Source organism: Giraffa tippelskirchi, chromosome 5 (assembly GCF_054371585.1).
Source record: "Giraffa tippelskirchi isolate mGirTip1 chromosome 5, T2T-mGirTip1v1.2.pri, whole genome shotgun sequence".
NCBI lineage: Eukaryota > Metazoa > Chordata > Mammalia > Artiodactyla > Giraffidae > Giraffa > Giraffa tippelskirchi.
Genome location: NC_137279.1, coordinates 132,058,596 through 132,078,529, shown reverse-complemented (window position 1 = coordinate 132,078,529; position 19,934 = coordinate 132,058,596). Strand labels below are relative to the sequence as shown.

At 36.1% G+C, this 19,934-nt stretch overlaps 1 protein-coding gene across 2 annotated transcripts in view; it reads right to left on the bottom strand.

The window, feature by feature from the left end:
• Window positions 1–309: 309 nt before the first annotated feature.
• The window catches only part of GTF2B (general transcription factor IIB), a 29,625-nt gene continuing 10,000 nt past the window's right edge, over window positions 310–19,934 (bottom strand). For both annotated transcript variants that reach the window (XM_081495528.1, XM_081495529.1), the window contains exons 3-7: window positions 7,561–7,694; window positions 5,210–5,356; window positions 4,601–4,730; window positions 3,201–3,482; window positions 310–725 (exon numbers count right to left, since the gene is read on the bottom strand). In XM_081495528.1, coding sequence (XP_081351654.1) covers window positions 592–725; window positions 3,201–3,482; window positions 4,601–4,730; window positions 5,210–5,356; window positions 7,561–7,694 — 827 coding nt within the window. In that variant the 3' untranslated portion in view covers window positions 310–591. The remainder of the gene's footprint in view (window positions 726–3,200; window positions 3,483–4,600; window positions 4,731–5,209; window positions 5,357–7,560; window positions 7,695–19,934) is intronic.

Here is a 19,934-nt window from a genome sequence, read left to right as displayed (position 1 = left end):
ACTTACACATTCTTACATTTCTAAAGCCAGTGCCTTTCAAGGCCCCGTTTAATCACTTCTTGCTTATTAATACACAAGTATTAAAAAAATCACACACAAACCTTCTTTCAAACTGCAAACTAAATATGTTCAACAGTGGTTCCTCAAAAGCCTGTTATTTCCAGAACTTTATTAAAATAAGAAAATTAAATATATATGAAAAAAGTAATGGAAAACAAGGACCTCTATCAGCTTTATTAGCTGTAATATGCATTATATGTAATTATATATATAAATTAAAAATTACATGTAACATAATTATAACAAAACTTTAGTTTTGAAAAACGTTTTATTCAAGAATTTCAAATATCTTCCAAAATACAGTTTCCTAGATTGCTACAAAAGAAAGCAAATTTAATATGAAATTTAAATCATTAAATATGTTTCACTAGTATATACATACAGAATGCCAAGCAATTTATATTTAGCCCTGGAATGCGTACCATGTCTTTCGTTTTTCCTTATTAAAGGCTCAATCCAGCACTTGGATATAGGCTATGTACAATATGCAAAGTTCAGTGTTCACAGGAATTTCACATTAGCTTCCTCAACTTATAGCTGTGGTAGTTTGTCCACAGGGGTGTCAAATTTGAAGTCTGTAGGAAACAGATCTGGGGCCCGAGGATAGATGAGTCTGTACGACTGTCTGATTGTAACATCAGCAACACCAGCAATATCTCCAATCTCTAAAAGACAAAAATCAAAGTATTAAGAATAACTTCCATCCTACCTCCCTTCTACCTGCATTCTAATTTTGGGACCTGGTAGTATAAAATGTCTAAATGAAAAAGAAAACAAAAATATTTTTAACAGTTAAAAAGTAGAAAGTAGGGCTACCGTAACAACAATAATGGTCTCAATACCTATTATCTTGAAGGGTTGTTGTATTAACATTAAAAAGTTTACTTTATGTAAAACATCTGAACAGTTCAGGGCATAGCAGAATGTGTGGTAACTATTATATTGCTCACTGTATTTAGAACTGACTTATTCACAATAAATTTTTTTGAGGATCACAGAAGTAATCCACGAATACATTCTTGTAAAGAAATTCATTTTATTATTTCTGTGTTTTAAAGTTCCCCTACATCTTCCCTAGCAAACCTCTATTAAGAGGTTCTTATAAGGTTAAAACCAAATGGGATCACACTATAAATATTTTTCTCCAAACTCATTTTTCTATTTAGCACATCTGAGATCAAATAGCTATATATTACAGCATGATGTAGATGCTTTTCACTATTATAAACACATACTGGAGCATATATATTGAGCTCATTTGAGTTATTTCTATAGTCTATTAAAGATTCCAAGGATCTGCATTTACCATTCAAACTCAAGTGTCACTTTTTTCTTTTTTTAAATGAAGTCCCAAAGGACTGCCACATGACAATTATTTGGTTAGCTATACTTAATCAAAATAGATTTTTTAAACACACCCTTTAATACAAACTCATTTTACCTTTTCAGAGCCAGTTCGAATCGGTGAGATTTTATGGCTTCTAAGTGTGGATGTGGCCATCAGTAAATAAGTTAAAATTTCCTTACCTTATGTTACATTATATTTTTCTGGACATAAATACCAATGAATGTCAACTATATGTATATCAGCTAGCTGCTGGGCAGCGAAAGAAAGGACCTTAAATTTCAAGAAAACCCTTCATGTGAAACACAAACAGAAAGTTTCAAGATGATCAGAATAAACTTTACAACTGTTAATAGGAATGAAGGTAAGGACAATCTGCCCAGCAACAACTTCTCAATTTTCCCAAATGACTCAAAATTTTCTTGAAAAATACAAGTGGAGCCCAAAGGGAATGGATAATGGCACATTTACATAACTAATAGCTGGCTTCTTCTGTCTAATCATTCTTCTATATAATTTATTACTTTTATTAACATACAGCCTAAGCTGAGGTAAAAGGTTATTCTGAATAGGGTATTAAAAAGTTATTGCAGGAAGTAATTTCACTACCTCACTTTTAAATTTAGAACTGACTGCCCCTTTTTCTTCATAAAACTTTTTGAGGATCATAGAAGTAATTAGTGAATGCTGTGTGTTGTGCTGGAGGAGAAAATGGCAACCCACTCCACTATTCTCCCCTGAAAAATCCCGTGGACAGAGGAGCCTGGTGGGCTGCAGTCCAAAGGGTCGCAAAGAGTCAGACACGACTGAGTGACAGAGCCGAGCACAGCACACAGCTTCTCTTTCTTTGTAAACCCTTTTGAGGATCACAGAAGTAATTAACAAATACATGCTTGTAAAGAAAGTCACTTAATATTTGTCTGTAAGTTCTACAACAGTAAATTAAAAAATAGCTGAAGGCTAAACAGTATTTTCATGAAAAAACTGTGAATAGCATACAGAAGAAGAAAGGGAATAGATTTCACAGAAAGTTAAAACTTGATGGTCAGCACATATTTATAGTGTGCCTATCTGTAGGGTACCATGCCAGCTCCAGAGAAACAAAGCATGGCTGCCTCCTATCAAGATTTTAAAAGGTAAGTTTTGAGGTGGAAAAAAACAAGACTATTCCAAATAGCCAGAAATATTTAGGGGGTACAAATAAAAACAACTTCTGAAAATGAAAAAATGTATGAACTAAAATTACTTAATTCAAATGAATAAAAAAGTTAAGTACATGGGGTTATGCCTGCAAATATTTTTATTTATGAGCCACTTAAAAGCAAAATATTGTATTTTCTTAAGTTTTGATGCTAAGGAACTACCTCTTAAACATGGGCTCTGGATATTTACTGTTATACCTCAGAGAACTGCAGGTTTAGTTCCAGACCCCTAAAATAAAGCCAATATTGCAATAAAGCAAAACACATGAATTTTTTGGTTTCCTAGTACATAATAAAAAAGTTATGTTTACACTGTAGTTTAAGTGTGCAAAAGAATTTTGTCTAAAAAAAGAATGCGCATACCTTAATTAAAAAATACTTTATTACTAAAAAACAAAAATGTTAACCATCTGACAAACAATTGCCATAAACCTTCCATTTGTAAAAAAAAAAAAAAAAAAAAATATGCAGTGTCTGTGAAGTACAGCAGAACGAGGTATGGCTGTACCTGCTTCATAACTTAAAATGGAAATACAATCACATACTACAGCCTTCACAATTTTATCAATACTCTTCCTGATGAAGAATCCTACCTTTCTGGGTCCTTTTCTCAGCTGATGCCTGTGAGGCCATGTAAATAGCAGCTGCTGCCACAGATATCGGGCTCCTTCCAGGAACCAAGTCCAACTCCACAGCTTTACGGGCTATATGTGTAGCTGCCATCTGTACTTGCTTAGGAAGACAAAGGTTGGAACAAAACCTGGACATGAAGTCCCCGGTTGTAATCAAATCCACACTGGTTTCTAAAGCTTTCAAAATAAGTTTAAAACATCGACCAATTTCTTTCTTAGAAATTCGTGATACAGCACATATTTCTAAAAGACAAAAAAAGTTTAAATAAATAAATCCACATAGGCCATGTAGTTCACCTTAAAATCTATCATTTTTTATTATAAAAGAAATATACTGCAAAATTCTGTCCTGCCTTAAAGATCAATCTAATTTTCTGTGACACTTCTCACAAAACTAATTTAAAACTTCTCAATTAATTTAAATGTTTACAACAGCTTTTTAAAAAAAAAAAAAGCTAAATGTAGGTCTTAATATTTCAAAATATTAACTTCTCTGAAGTCTCAATTCATGCAAGTTTCTTCAATCAATCAAAAATTTCTTTGATATGTATTAATCTGTTGTAAGGGGTATATCAAGAAAATGAAAGAAAATATTCAAACTAAAGAATGCCTCTCAAGTTACACAATGTCATACATACATGCAATCCCTGCAATTACAGACAACAGCAAAATGTGATCAAGTATTTGACCCTGTTGTTCTAAAATTTCAACTAAGAATAAATTTAACAGAAGTCTTAGTTTTAGTTGTAAGAACCACTGCCTCTTCAGTGTGACACAAGAAAACATATAAAATATTCCTGGATGAATGAAGGGTAATTATAGTCTTAAGCTAAAATGTACAATCACAGCAACACTGAATAAGCTGTCATGTTTTCACGCGTAAACTGCAAACTACATGAAAAACATTAGTTCTCTCAAAGCCTTCAACCTGTGAAAATGAAAACTGTCTAACTCAAGAGAAAAAATTTCATTGCTTCTAAGGCTTGACTCTCTCACTTGTAGAGACCTGTGCTGGGAGCAGAAACTTTGCTGTACATCCAGTGTACAGACTAGCAACAAAGGATTCTGAGGCCAGGCCTCAAAGCTCACAAAATACAGCCAGAAGACCTTACTAGCAAACAACACAGGGCTTACATGGACTAACATGACTTTACATGGGAAAACAGCCTGAAAAGAACATGATCAATATGATCACAGAATTTTTGTCAAGGAACAAAATAAGGTGTTTAGGAAGATACTTAAGTGGATTACTGTATGTAACCAGGAAGCTTAATTTACTAAGCATTCAAGCTGCTTGACTTTGGCCTGTCACTTTAATATGAAATAGATTAACATTTATATCTAAACAATTAAAAACTTACCTTTAAATGTTCTAGGAACCCCTTCCTGTCTGCAGGCAATATAAAGACAAGCAGAAGCTATGGCATCATTGGCTCTCCCCTTTAGGCTCTTCTGTTCATACACTTGCTTGAATAGGTTATTTGTTCGATCCTTCAAAGCACAGAAAAGTGAAAGTCGCTCAGTCGTCTCCAACTCTTTGCGACCCCATGGACTACAGAGTCCATGGAATTCTTCAGGCCAGAATACTGGAGTGGGCAGCCTTTCCCTTATCCAGCAGATCTTCCCAACCCAGGGATTAAACCCAGGTCTCCCGCATTGCAGGTGGATTCTTTTTTTTTAATTAGCTTATTTATCTATTTTTTAACTTTACAATATTGTATTTGTTTTGCCATACACTGACATGAATCCACCATGGGTGTACGTGTGTTCCCCTTCCAGAACCCCCTTCCCCCCTCATGCAGGTGGATTCTTTACCAGCTGAGCCATGAGGGAAGTCCTCAAAGCAGAGAAACTAAAGTTTAATTAATTCTAGGCCATTTAATTAACCATAATAGCAAAATTTCATGTGTTCACTAAAATTATGCTAAGTCAAAGCCAGCACAGTTTACAGAATATAGACAAGAACTTACAACTATATTTCGAGGGAGGTTGATTCTGTCTGCCATGGTAGTGATTTCTTTAAATGCATTCATCATTGCCCGATCAGAACTACTCATGGTTCTCCTATTCTGGTACTTAGAATTACCAAATTCATCAAAACTTGCAGCTCCTGTACCCTATAAAACAAAGTTTTATAACTTATGCAAAAAAAACTCTGAAAACCTGAATGAACAATTATTCTAAGAAAACAACTTGCACAATCTGACTCCATATTGCCCAAGAAATCTACCCTGAGCAACCTCTATTCCTCAAAAGAAAAAATACCAGGTTAAGGGGGTTTTAAAGAGTTTTTCTAGCAAATACTTGAAATGAAAAATATTATTAGAGCATTAATAACATAAACCATGAAATTTCACAGACCTAGGGGAAAAATCACAATTATATCCAAAAGGTGCTTAAATAAGGTAAGCAAACAAATCTCCCAAGTCCAGACCCAGCACATTGATTAATGGAGAAACATTAGCAGCATTACCACTAAAAGAAGACAAAAATGCCTCCTGTCACTACCATTTTCTAACACTGTGCTAGAAAAACTAGCCAATATGATGTAATTAAAACTATTAAATGTAATTATATAACAATTAATTATATTAGTATAATTATATTAAAATTTAGCAGGAAAGAGATGAGAAGTATGAATCTGAGACCAAACTGATAAACTCTCTTCAGATAATATCTTTGTATATACCTAGAATTATTCAAGAAAATCACTCAAACTGTAATGAATTCATCAGAGTGGCAAGGTCAAAATTAACAAACAGAAATCAACAGCCTACATACGTGTAATCCATCAGAACATGCAAGAAAAACTTGCAATTACAACAGTAACAAAAAAGATAAAATATCTAGATTAACTTAGAAAGAAAACTTTAAAACACCCACTGAAGGACAGATATGACCTAAGGAAATGCATACTATATTTCTGGATAAGATTTTTCATTAAGAAGTTAGATTTCCCTGAGCCAATCTGAAAATAAATCTAACCAAACTGAAAATAATTACCAAGTTGTTTTTTTTTTTTTTAATAAATACAGTTATCCTAACATTAAATGGAAAGACCAGTGAAGAAAATGCTGAACAGGTTATAAAAGAAGACTAATGCTCCCAAATATTAGAATAGCATAGTGTGTCCTTAGACAACTAGACCAGGTTAGAGAAAGGATAGGAAGTTCAGAAATATTCCCAAATGCATACAGAAATTTAACATATGACAAATGTAGCATCTTAAAAAATTTCTTTGCCACAAACGCATAAATAATTTTCAAAGGAATCAGAAAAACCTAGTAGCAGTGGTTACCTGTTTCTGACAGGGAAAAGGGACTACAGTAGAAACAGAGTTTAGGGATCAAGAGTGAGGAAAACTACTGTTCTTTTTACATTTTTTTGAATCATGTATTTCCTACTGGAAAAAAGTAAACATTAAAAAAAGTAACAGTATTAATTAGTTGCAATCTTAAAATTTAAAAACGTTCTTAGTATATTATTTCCAGCCTGTAAAGCTATATGCAGAAAACTACCTACTTTAAAATACTCTTGAATATTGTCAACTTTTTAACTTAGCCCACACCATGTTTTTCAAACTTAGTATGTAATTTATAGAGCATGAAAAAATGACCTGCTTTTGCATAATTTCTTAAAAATAGACTATGCAGTAGTATAAATTAAGTCCTAAAATAGCATATGCTTCCTCGATGAGTTCTTTGAAATAATGCCACTATTACTTCCAATTCAGACAGCAGAGCAAAAACCAGCCAGGCTGCCCGGAAGATTATGCTACTGCTTCTATATAACAGCAGCAGGTACCATTTACTGAACACATTATATACACATGAGTATAGATACTTTATACACATTTCCATGTAACCCTCAAAATGTCTCTGAGGTTTCAGTATTCTCACTTTACTGATGAGAAAAGTAAAGCTTAAGAGAGTCATAAATTCACCATTATTAGCAACTAGTCTATTATACAGCGATCCAATTTATCTTAGTGGTATTGAGGGAAAACAGAAAAGATTACTAATATTCAAGGAACATTTTAATATGAACTCAAAGAGCCTACAACACTCAATTTTTTTGTGCAAAACTGCTTCATTAAAACAAGGGCCTGCGATATAGAGTCTGTAACTTCAATGTATTGGTCTCCCGTTTAAGACAGAAGAAATAAATAGGGCAACCATCATTACCAGTAGTCTTAATGGCTGATCTTACTCTCAGATCGAGATTCCTCACTGCAACAGTGACTGATAATTTTGCCAAGTTTCCAATCTCTAGGTCTTTGGTCAGTCTGCACCTGGCACTTCCTGCCAAATGGATTTATTACCTTGCCAATCATAGTAGACAAATCTCCATCACTCAGAAGAGGATTCTGAGAATCTCCAACTCGAGATGGATCTTTTGTTGCTTTATCATTGCTGAAAGTTCTCCATTCAGATCCTACATCGATAACTCGGTCACCTGAGAATATAAATGCAAATCTGAATTGTCTCGTCAAGATAGGATTTATTTAACGCTGCCTAATGCCCAACTTAGCTCTTTTATTCCCAGAAAATCTCAACATGAACATGAGGCTTCAGCTTAAGTATCTTGTCTCAGACATTTGTCCTAAAGTATTCCTATTGTGACAATTCAATATTAACCCTCTTTAAACATTATGCTATGATTAGTCATATTTTAACTCCTGGAATAAAGAAGCAGACAAAATAAAGACAAAAATAAAGTTAATCAATATGATGAAAAGATAAAGTAAAGTAACAATGAAGAATCAAGATTTGGGAGAAAAAAAAAAAGAATCAAGATTTGAACAAAACGTGCAACAGGCCCAGAAATAAAAACAAGAAAACACTGTTCATAATGTGATTAATACACAGTTTAAAGAAATTACAAAGTTTTCAAGGGCAATGCTCTGCAAAGAACTAAGCCTAAGGGGATACTTTAGTAACTATTTGAAAATATTGAAAATATTTGGGGGTCAAATAATTCATACAGAATAAACTTAAGCCTAGAATCAGTAAGCAGAAAGGTAGATAAACTTTTCTTCTTACACAAAAAAGCAGTGGCTAAAAATGCCATGCCAAGAAACCAGACGGGTACACTTGGTGTAGATTGCTGCTTTGAGGGGAATGCTCAATGGCTGGTAATACCTCTACCACAGACAAGCTTTATAACAAGAATACCTGCATATGCTAGCCACTGTGCCCTTTGTAAATGTTATTTTTCAATCCTTAAAGCTTTATAAAAATAGGTATCACTTTTATTGCCACATTAGAAATAAAATTAATTTGCCTAACATCACACAACTAAAACTGAAATGCAAATGGGATTCCAGAATCTGTTCTATACTGCATTTATAAAACATTGGCTTTTCCACCAATGTGATAAAATTAAAAGCAGGAACCAGACCATTTTCGTCTGTGCCTATATATAGCAAACAGAAAGGAATGGAAAAAATAAGTTATCTCAGTAGTTAAAAAAAAAAAAAGTTTGTATTGACAGTCAATTAATATAATGGCTAACAATGTGGACTCTATCAATTGCTGCTTAGCCTTGGACAAATTTCCTCATTTCTGTAGCAGTGCAATAATTCAGCTTTAAATTTCCCCAATTACCTTATTTTAAATAATATTAAATAAACCAATACAGTTTCAATACATATGAAGTGCTTAAAAACCAGTTCAAAGTAAGTTGCCCGATATTAGCTATTTAATGCTATAAAAATGACATTCTGACAGTTTGATATTAATTCTGAATAAGAAGAGCACCAGTTGTAAAACATTAACCTCCATATTACACATTAAAAGTATCAGAGTGCTCTGCTGCAGTATTTGGCATGTAGGACAGCAAAGGAGGTAGGGAGAGAACAGAAGGAAGGAACTCAATACAGACTGCTGAACTTTTTATATATGGTAGTTAACTAAAATGAGTAGAGTAATCTGACCTTAGGGTTTTATTTTAGAAAACAAGTAAATACATAACAGAATCATTCCTGATGATTTTGAGAAGATTTTTTCTTCTTTGAAAACTCAAATCACTTGAGAATAACCAGATCTCACTTGGACTATCAAGTGTCCATGTCACAAGGGAAGTGGGATAGAGACAGGAACACCACTTGCCACACCTGACGAAGTGAAAATGGCCAAGGGAAGCAGAAGCAAGGAGATCAGGTAAGGCAACTTCTGTGGATCAGAGATTCGGCAGGTGGCCCAAAATAAGGAGAAAAAGTTACATGAATAGGATGGTCAAGATGCATTTCTCTGTTTCCTCCTCCTACAAGCAAACACCACTAAACAGGGGAAGCAATTCTAATCATATAAATTAATAATGAGTTTTAAAACTTACCTGACATTAATGTAAAATCTGTAATTGTGCACTGAGTTTTACTACAATACTAAGCAAGGCCCGTGTCTCAGAGAGACTACTCTAAAGAGACTGATTTTTGTTCCTTTTTAGAAGAAGAGTAGCTGCTTACAAGAAATAGTTATATAAGCAAAATAAAACTACCTGTATTCCCAACACCCAAAGAAGCCACAGTCAATACTGTGGTATATATTTTCTTTTCCATTCATCTGTATACATACTTTTTTGTGAGATTAAAATTATAGTGTCTGTTCCATTACAAGCTGTTTTCACTAAATTTCTAATCAAAACACCAAAAGAAGACTTTTAGACAAAGTTTAACCCTTTCAATAATATGCACTCCTCAAAGTGTTGCCATGTCTCCATTCTTCATGTTTTCAAAGGGAGAAAAGTGAATCTAACTTTCCTAGTCAGTAAAATAAAAACACAGAACAACCAACTACTGGAACCTTCAAATCTAGAGTTACTTAATAAATTTAAGTGAAAAAAATCAAATGCCATCATTAACTTTTAACACCTTAATTAACACAATGGATGTATTAAGAGAATACTTGCTTTATCTTTACTAACACATCTTTCAAGTCTCTCTGGAACTCTAAAGATAAAGTACTAGTTTGCTAGTAGCATGCTTCATTTCACAGCATTTTCCTTTTGACCCGAAATTAACTTACCATAAGTTTCTTTTGTGCTTGCTTTTACTGCCTCAAAAAAGACAAGTTGGATTAGGAGAGAGAAAAAAAAAGTTGGCCTAGGTTAGTATAAATAGAAAGCCCAGAACTGGGTGGTGATGTAATTTTTCCACATACGTGGGAATGGTCTACATGACTCATTCAACAATCTGTGGTTTGTGCTCAGAGTCATTCCCTCTTTTTATACTTTACTGCTCAAAACATAGCATTTATAGAAAATAAAATTTCCAAAATAACTCAAATAGCACATCACGAAACTACAACCAGACCGTCAGATTATGTGCATGAGTAATAAGAAATAGAGCAGATCATTCAGAAAAAAAGTCAGAACATATAAAAGATTTTCTTGAAGAACATCTAAATGCGGTAGCATTTTTAAAAGTTGCTCTGGAAGGAAACTGCATTACAGAATCTTTTCAAGGAATAAGTGTACAAGGGAGCCATACTGTTTAGGTATAGTCAACCTTTGACAAGCAGAAGAAGCCCAACAATTAGCACATATGTGCCTAACATACAACCTCACATAGCCTTTTAATGTTCTACAAACAGAGAAACATGCCAACTTTTAACAGTTCCTTTTTAAACCACACACTGATTTTTATAAAATCAACATCAGATAAAAAGTCTATATATAAAATTTAATAGCAAAATCACAGCACTACAACTATAGTACTATTCCTCCCTCCATCTATATTGTGATCTTTTAACGCTCTGATCAAGTTTCCCATCCAAAAAGGTAAAGAGAGTCAACATGTATACACACATGCACAGTTCTCAATCCATGTTATCAGAAAGGTGTCTAAAGAGTATTAACTAAGACATTTTACTATATTCTAAAGCAATGAGTTTCATGTCTATTTTTTCAGGAAGAAATTGAGAATAACTGCCAAAATCATTCACACTAGTTTAAAACTGTTCAACTAGTTTGGCACACACCTACCTTATGATTTGTGCACCACAACTCTTGAGCCTGTGCTCCAGAACCCAGGAGCTGCAACAACTGAGCCCACACGCCACACACCAGAAGCCCAAGCGCCCTAGAGCTCGTGCTCCAACGAGAAGCATGAGCACTGCAGCTAGAGCAGCTCTCGCTCCCCACAACCGGAGGAGGCCCAGGCAACACTGAAGACCCAGCACAGCCAAAAATAAATAGATTAAAAAAAAACCTCATTTTCTAACTAGAAATTGCTATTGTATTTCATATGCCTATATTCGGCCACTTTTAATACACCTAATTTTTAAAAAATGATCTAAATAATCCAGATATAGAGTCCCATCAACAGCAAGGAACTCGTTCCCTTTCCAATGCTTAACTCCCATTTCTATTTTGTATCTAAAGCACTTGTCAGAACCTTCAAAACAATGCCTTTGATTTAAAACAAAAATGTCCCCGATACTTCGACATTATGCACGAAAGTGACAGGTGAACTGAAAGTCTTCTGTTAAAGCATCAAGCATCATTCTACTCTAACTCAGAGTATCTTAAATGAGGAAAAAGTGTTGTGCTTATTAACTGTCTGTCATCTCAGTAGACTACCGTATTTATTACATACTACCTTCTTACATAGTACATTGTAGGCCATTATTTTTCTAGTACTTATGTGTTAAGATAAACTAAGTTATTTGGAGATAATAAACAGATTCAGAAGCTAGGTGGCTTAAAACAAAGATTTCTTTCTTATTCACATTACCTGTGTACAGAAGGGGACAGGACTGCTTTCTATGCAGTCCTTACTCAGGATGATGGAATTCCTACCTCTTGAGACAAGCCAGTCATCATGCCTGGGCAATGAATTATGCACTGACCTAATGGTTTCTAATAGTAACATTTCTACTCACAGGCCACCGGCCACGGCCAAAGCCAGTCATGGGATGTTTAAATTCAAAGCGAGCAGGGAAATAAAACTGTACCATGTAGCCCAAGAGAAGAATCAGAAATGTCAGTGAGTGGTCATCGGTACTCAGCAAATAAAATCAGCAAATAAATTTGACAATCAGCAAATAAAACTCAAGCTCTGTATTTTTATGGATTTATGTATAAATTAATTTTAAAAAGATTGTTCTATGACTTCCTTCTGTGTCACAAGACAAACAGGAATGAGAGTTAACTTCACTGTATTAGCATTTGTCACAGAGAAGTAATCCATCAGTAAAATTGTAGGTCTCTTCAAGGTAACATTTTTACTGGTTAGCTGTGTACAAATTTCTGTTAATAAAACTCTTTAAATGTTAAAAGGATACATTCCCCAGTGGTGCACAGGAGTCTTGATTTTGCAACCCTAAGGTCTTCTGTGAGCAATGTCAAGTTTTCTTGTACCTTTAATACTTTATCATATTCTGGATCTTCAAACAGCACCATAATGGCTATCTTGTCTTTACCACTTTCCAAAATTCACTCTCTATATTCTCAGGTTTGTTTTCTGTTTTACTGATTCAATTTTCTAGAACGTTAAGTCAACTTACTGCTATTTAAAACAGTTTTACTTTGTCTCCTTGTGCTATCTTTCTTTCTGACCCTTTTTAATAGAAACATTAAAGAAGTTTTATTTCATTGATCACAAAAAAAGTAGTTATTTTCTATAATTTTTTACTGGTAAACTATATTAGGAGAGGGCTTCCCTGGTAGCTCAGCTGGTAAAGAATCTGCCTACAATGCAGGAGACCCTGGTTGGATTCCTGGTTCAGGAAGATGCCCTGGAGAAAGTAACTGGCTACCCACTCCAGTATTCTGGCCTGGAGAAATCCATGGACTATATACAGTCCATGGGGTTGCAGAGTCAGACACGACTGAGCAACTATCACTATTATCAGGAGAAGAATTTTCTGTTAAGTCCACAGGACTGCTGTTCCTCCACTGCAGCTTGCATTCATAAGCCTCAAGTTGATTTTTATGCTTATTCATCCTATAATGAATTATCAATCAAAGTCCACTGGAAAACCTTCCAATCCACCACCTCAAGTATTCTCAGCCTCTCTGGATACTCACAAATCCCTGGCAGACAAAAAGGAACCCAAACAAAACTAAACTTCTGGTATGATTCCAAAAATGTATCAGTATTAGAAAGGATATAGGTAGACTTGTAATTAAAGCAAAAACAATAAAAAGTAACAACAAAAAAAGTAACTTCAACAAGATAGAACTTTCTCAGGTTACCAGTCCATGAGTTATAATAATAGTTTTGGATTAGTGTGACTCCCTATCTTTTTGATAAGCCATCTTCATCATGACTTGCATTCTGTAGCATATGATGGCTATTGGTAGTCCCCTCCATCATATCTGTCTTCTAGCCAATGGGAAGCAGAAAAAGGGAAAGCACATCCCTTAGGGCTGGATCTAGAGTTGCACAAATCTTTCCTACTTTACAATGCATCTTAGAATTCAATCACATGGCCACAGCTAACTACAAGGGAAGCTGGGAAATACAGGCTAGCTGAGCAGCCATGGGACCAGTTAAAATTCAGGGATTCTTATTATTAAAGAAAGAACCCGGGCTCCCCCGGGGATTCAGTGGTAAGGAATCCGCCTGCCAATGCAGGAAACACGGGTTTGATCCCTGGTCCGGGAAGATCCCACATGTCGTGGAGCAGCTAAGCCTGAGCGTCACAAATATCAAGCCTGTGCTCTAGAGCTCATGAGCCTCAATTACTGAGCTTGGGAGCTGCAACCACCGAAGCTTGCATGCCCCAGAGCCTGTGCTCCACAACAAGAGAAGTCACTGTAATGAGAAGCCCACGCAATGCGAGTAGCCACCACTCACAACTAGAGAAAAGTCTGTGCAACACCAAAGGCCCAGCACAGCCAAAAATAAATAAATAAATAAATAAAATTACAAAGAAAAAAAGAATGTATCAATAACACAGTGATCTTTCAAAAAAAGAGAGTTCAGTAATAGCTACTGGGAAACAACCAGCAGTTTCTGCTACATGGAGTAATGGGATCAGGAGAAAGCCAAGTATACTCCCTAGAAACAATGTACTTTGCCTGACAGTCTAAAGGAAACAGTACACAGGGACAAATTAAACATTTACCCCTTGGTACCAGGCAAGCTATAAAGCTACAACCAATGGTATTTTGTAGTACATATTAAAATCATAATGGCTTAAGATAGCAATTTTAATAGAGGGGAAAACTGCAGCATACCAAAAGCAGCCAGAAGCCAATACTGGAGAGACAGTCTGACTTTCTAGCTTGACCTAGACTCAGGATCGGAGAAGGCAATGGCACCCCACTCCAGTACTCTTGTCTGGAAAATTCCATGGATGTTGGAGCCTGGTGGGCTGCAGCCCATGGGGTCACGAAGAGTTGGACATGACTGAGTGACTTCACTTTCACTTTTCACTTTCATGCATTGGAAAAGGAAATGGCAACCCACTCCAGTGTTCTTGGAGAATCCCAGGGATGGGGGAGCCTGGTGGGCTGCCGTCTATGGGGTCGCACAGAGTCAGACACGATTGAAGCAACTCAGCAGCAGACTCAGGATATTTTTGTTTTCTGTTTTCTATTGTAAATTAACAAAATTTTGTATGAAGGGATATTGAGAGGAACTGCCCAAAATTTCAAATCTTTCTGCCCTCTTTCTGGAAAAGGATTTAAGATATTTTGGCATACCACCTCTAGTAGAGAATTAAGAAGTAAGAGTCTTAGAACAGTATTTCCCAAGCTACTTGTTTTCATAAGTTAGATTTATCTAAAACCGTTTAATTTAAAACAACGGAAGTTTTAAAAAGTGCTGCTAAGTCAAAAGCTTCAGTAATCAAAATACATTATTATTCAGGACTTCCCAGGTAGTGCAGTGGTAAAGAATCCACCCGACAAGCAGAAGACATGGATTCAATCCCTGGGTTGGGAAGATCCCCTGCAAGAGGAAATGGCAACCCACTCCAGTATTCTTGCCTGGGAAATCTCATGGGCAGAGGAGCCTGGAAGGCTACAGCCCACAGAGTCTGTAAAGAGTCGGACATGACTGAAGCGACTTAGCACACACAGGGCTTTTACCAAGTTTCAGGCACTAAATGCTTTACATATTGACATCCAGAACCTCCCCTAATATTTGAGAGACCTGAGGCAAAATTGTAAGTGGAGATCAACAGGGTCGCAAAGAGTCAGATACGAAACTATTTAGGACTAAACAACAACAAACAACAATTATTATTATTTGAAATGGGTAAGTCCAAAGCTTGAATTTTTTAATTAGGTGCTCTGGAAAACTGTTTAAGCCATCACATTGTATTTTTTAAATCTACTGCTGAAACACCACCCTTATGGCAGAAAGTGAAGAAGAACTAACGAGCCTCTTGATGAAAGTGAAAGAGGAGAGTGAAAAAGTTGGCTTAAAGCTCAACATTCAGAAAACTAAGATCATGGCATCTGGTCCCATCACTTCATGGGAAATAGATGGGGAAACAGTGGAAACAGTGTCAGACTTTATTTTTTTGGGCTCCAAAATCACTGCTGATGGTGATTGCAGTCGTAAAATTAAAAGACGCTTACTCCTTGGAAGGAAGGTTATGACCAACCTAGACAGCATTTTTAAAAGCAGAGACATTATTTTGCCAACAAAGGTCTATCTAGTCAAGGCTATGGTTTTTCCAGTGGTCATGTATGGATGTGAGAGTTGGACGGTGAAGAAAGCTGAGCACCGAAGAATTGATGCTTTTGAACTGTGGTGTTGGAGAAGACTCTTGAGAGTCCCTTAGACTGCAAAGAGATCCAACCAGTCCATCCTAAAGGAGATCAGTTCTGGGTGTTCGTTGGAAGGACTGATGTTGAAGGTGAAACTCCAATACTTTGGCCACCTCGTGCGAAGAGTTGACTCATTGGAAAAGACCCTAATGCTGGGAAGGATTGGGGGCAGGAGGAGAAGGGGACGACAGAGGATGAGATGGTTGGATGGCATCACCGACTCGATGGACATGGGTTTGGGTAAACTCCGGGAGTTGGTGATGGACAAGGAGGCCTGGCGTGCTGCGATTCATGGGGTCACAAAGAGTCGGACACGACTGAGCAACTGAACTGAATGCTGAAAATGAAATGCATCATTAGCTTCCACACCTTCCTCAGTCATCTAACCTTTCTCACATTTCAAAGAATCCAAATTTTTAGTCTAGGGTTACTATATAGTCTTATCAGAAATCTTGCACTGATGATAACTTTGAAGGGAACTTTGGTCAAGAGATACTTCATAAAAAATACTATTAATAATATAGTCAGTCTCTAAATCAATTTATGTTCCCACAATGTAAACCAGGTACTAACTCATAATGAATTATCCTTTAGAAACAAACCAAATCATGGTTAATTTCCCAGACCAGCCCATAAAAGTCTTATTTTATCCATGTTTAGACCCTTGGGCGGGGAGGAACCTGTACAAGTCAACAGTGATAATTACCATTTGGAAAACAGTTCCATCCTTGGATATGTGAACAGACCTTGCTTTTCGTGAAATACAGGCCGATTTGCAGCACCAGCATCTAAGCTAAGGAGCTACGGCTCTGGTAGAAGATGAATCTTAACTTGGCCACAATAACATTTAGTCATTCACACACTAATCCTTTCAGGCCTCTATCCTACGGCGTATGTTTCTTTACCACTCTACCTGGAATGACTTTCCCTCCATAAACCCCAACATTCTTAATGATCATGTTTTCAATGTAAATTCAACAGTAATTTCCTCAGGAAGTCACCACTTCTTCCTAGCACTCTCTTTAAACTCGGAAGATCTGTAATAGAACTTTTACCACTTTCTGTTGTTTTAATTCACCCCTTCCTTCCACACACTAGCCAAAGAGCTAGTCCAGAGCTTGCTTATTGCATCTCATCTTTCCAACACTCTCCCTGACCAGCAGTGCTCAACAGGAACACGTAGTACAACGACCAAAGGCTTTTCAAGTCCAACAGATCTAGATTCAAGAGACTGTGTCACTTACTAAACAGAGAATCTTGAGCTAATTACCCAAACACTCCAAGCATCAGTTTCCCTTTCTGTAAAACAAAAAAACTACCTCAAAGAACAGCTGTGTTACCCAAGCAAAATTAGTTGTTCTCTAATGCTTAAGAGAAAGTAGCATCTATATTAAAAATTGTGAATTAGGTAAAAACGCTGTGTCTGAGGGCTTACAAGACATGACAAAACAAGAATTTGAAAGTGAATACAAATACTCCTTACTTTAAAAATACAACTTGGCCATATTAAACTAAATGTTTTCCTTTAGGAAACATTGCTCATGCAAATTTAAAGATGATAATCTGATAATGTTTAAAATACTATAATTGCAGCATTAAATATGCCAGACTGATAACAATCTCTCAAACAGATTTTGCAAATGACCTGCTAGGAAGAATGGCATCTCAGACTTAGAATCACCCTTTTTCCTACAAGGTTAAGAAAAAAGGAGTACTTATATTCCCAAAATATGTATCACCGAAATCTCATACTAAAATTCTACTGTATACTTTATACATTACCTCATTTGATTCTTAACAATTCCTAGTAAACATGAGATTTATGGTACATGCCCTTGCAAGGGGGGCTGTACTTATTTTACACATAAAGAAAGCTACGCTTGGAAAAATTATACAATTTGACCGAAGTTACATAACTCATTAAGTAGTAGAGCCAAGTCTAGACTCCAGGGCCAAGGACTACTAGTTTCTCCAGGAGCTACAGACACATACAGATATCTGGTTTACAGGAATAACTCGAAGTCTAGGTCTGGAGACATGGGAAACATGAGGGCAAAGATGAAAAGCCTAAAGAAGTACAGAGATCTCAAAGAATGTGGCAAATTATAAAGTTTACAGGATAGATCTGTGTTTCTTAACATGTTACTAACATAAGACCTGAACTAGAGTTTCTGAAAGTGAGGCCTGGAGTCTTTTTAAACGTATTTCTTAGCTGACGCTTAATGCACATTCACATGCATGTCTCAGATTCACCGGTATTAACAATATCCAGAATAACTTAACAGGGGAAGGTCAAAGTGATTCATTTTTCTCTTTCAAATTCATCTAAACTATTCTCCGGTATTTTCCTTACATTACTTTTGAGAACAATGAAAGAATTCTGTTTTAAATGGTATTCAAAAAGTAGCTTTAAGCTGATAACACTATTTCTATACAACACTTCACTGTGAAATCCTAATTTATAAAAGTCTTGATAATTTACTAACTTAATACTTTACAGTCTGTAAGTCACGTATAAACAACGTACAAGGTCAGATTTATGAACAAATTGATAATCTAAATATGATTATACTGCCACCTAGTGTTCAACTTTTAAAGTGACATAATCACACAGGATTGAGGGGGAACCCACAAACAGCGCTGTTGGAGCCAACAGTTTCATGGTAGGAATGACAAAGCTTTGCTTTAAAAATTGGCCCTAAAGAAAAAAAACAAAAAACAAAAAAAAAATAAAATAAAAATAAAAATTGGCCCTATGTTAGAGATCACTATCAGTATCTTAAGGGTCATTGACAAAACAGCCAATGACAAATAATAATACTTCAAATGTCTAAAATAACAATCTTATAATTCAAAAGTCAACTAAACTGTTACATGTTGTAAGCAGTTCTACAAACAGCTTGAAAGAAATTGGAAACAATCTAAATTATAGGAGAGACTAAATACTACACAACCATTTAAATACTGGGGAAAAATTAAACAAGACATCAAACTGTATTTTCCAAAGGTAGCAGCAATATCTCCCATCCATATATTCTTCTGCAATATGACCTTGTTACCCTCACACTGGGCTTCCATGGTGGCTCAGCTGGTAAAGAATCTGCCTGCAATGCGGGAAACCTAGGTTCGTTCCCTAGGTTGGGAAGATCCCACGGCCTGGAGAATTCCAAGGACCGCATAGTCCACGAGGTCACAAAGAATTAGACATGACTGAGCGACTTTCACTCACTACCCTCACACTGAGGTGGGGCTATTTCTTCTCCCTTTCCAGTCTAGGTGAGTCCTAGGACTGCTGTGACTAACAGAATACAGAAGTCACCTTGTTTCAAGGCACAGCCCTTAACTACTTGAGTCCAGCTTCCATTCTCCCTCAGAACACTTGATCTTGGGATATCTTTCTTAGAAACCAACCACCATGTATGAGCTATTGTAATACACCTATGGAAAGGCTTTAGAGGATGACACTTCAACATAGGGAGGTCAAGGAGCAGAAAGGTACCAAAATGCAGGTGAGAAACCATTATGGAAGTCGACCCTCCAGCTCCAGTTAGGGCTGAAACAGTGGCCTAAGTGAGTCCTTCCCAAATTAATGACCTATAAAATTTTGAGCAAAATTAAACGGCTGTTACAAGCCACTAAATTTTCAAGTGGTCCATCATGTAACTGATACAGAAACTGGTTCCAGAAAGAATGATGCTGCTTTAAAAGTCCTAAAATACATGGCCCTGGTTTCAAGACTGAGTGATGGGCCTCAAGTAGCCTATGAGTGATGGTTTGAAGGACAGTGAGAAGTGTTATTAGAGACTACAGAAGAGGTATTTTATATCACACAAAACATATTTTTTGTATTATGAATTATTTCACTTAAAAAAAATAATAGTAATGGGTGCTCTTACTTGATGACTCAGTAGAGAGGGGTACAATACGGCTCCAAAAATGACAGTTAAGCAGTATTTGGTCTTGAGTTTA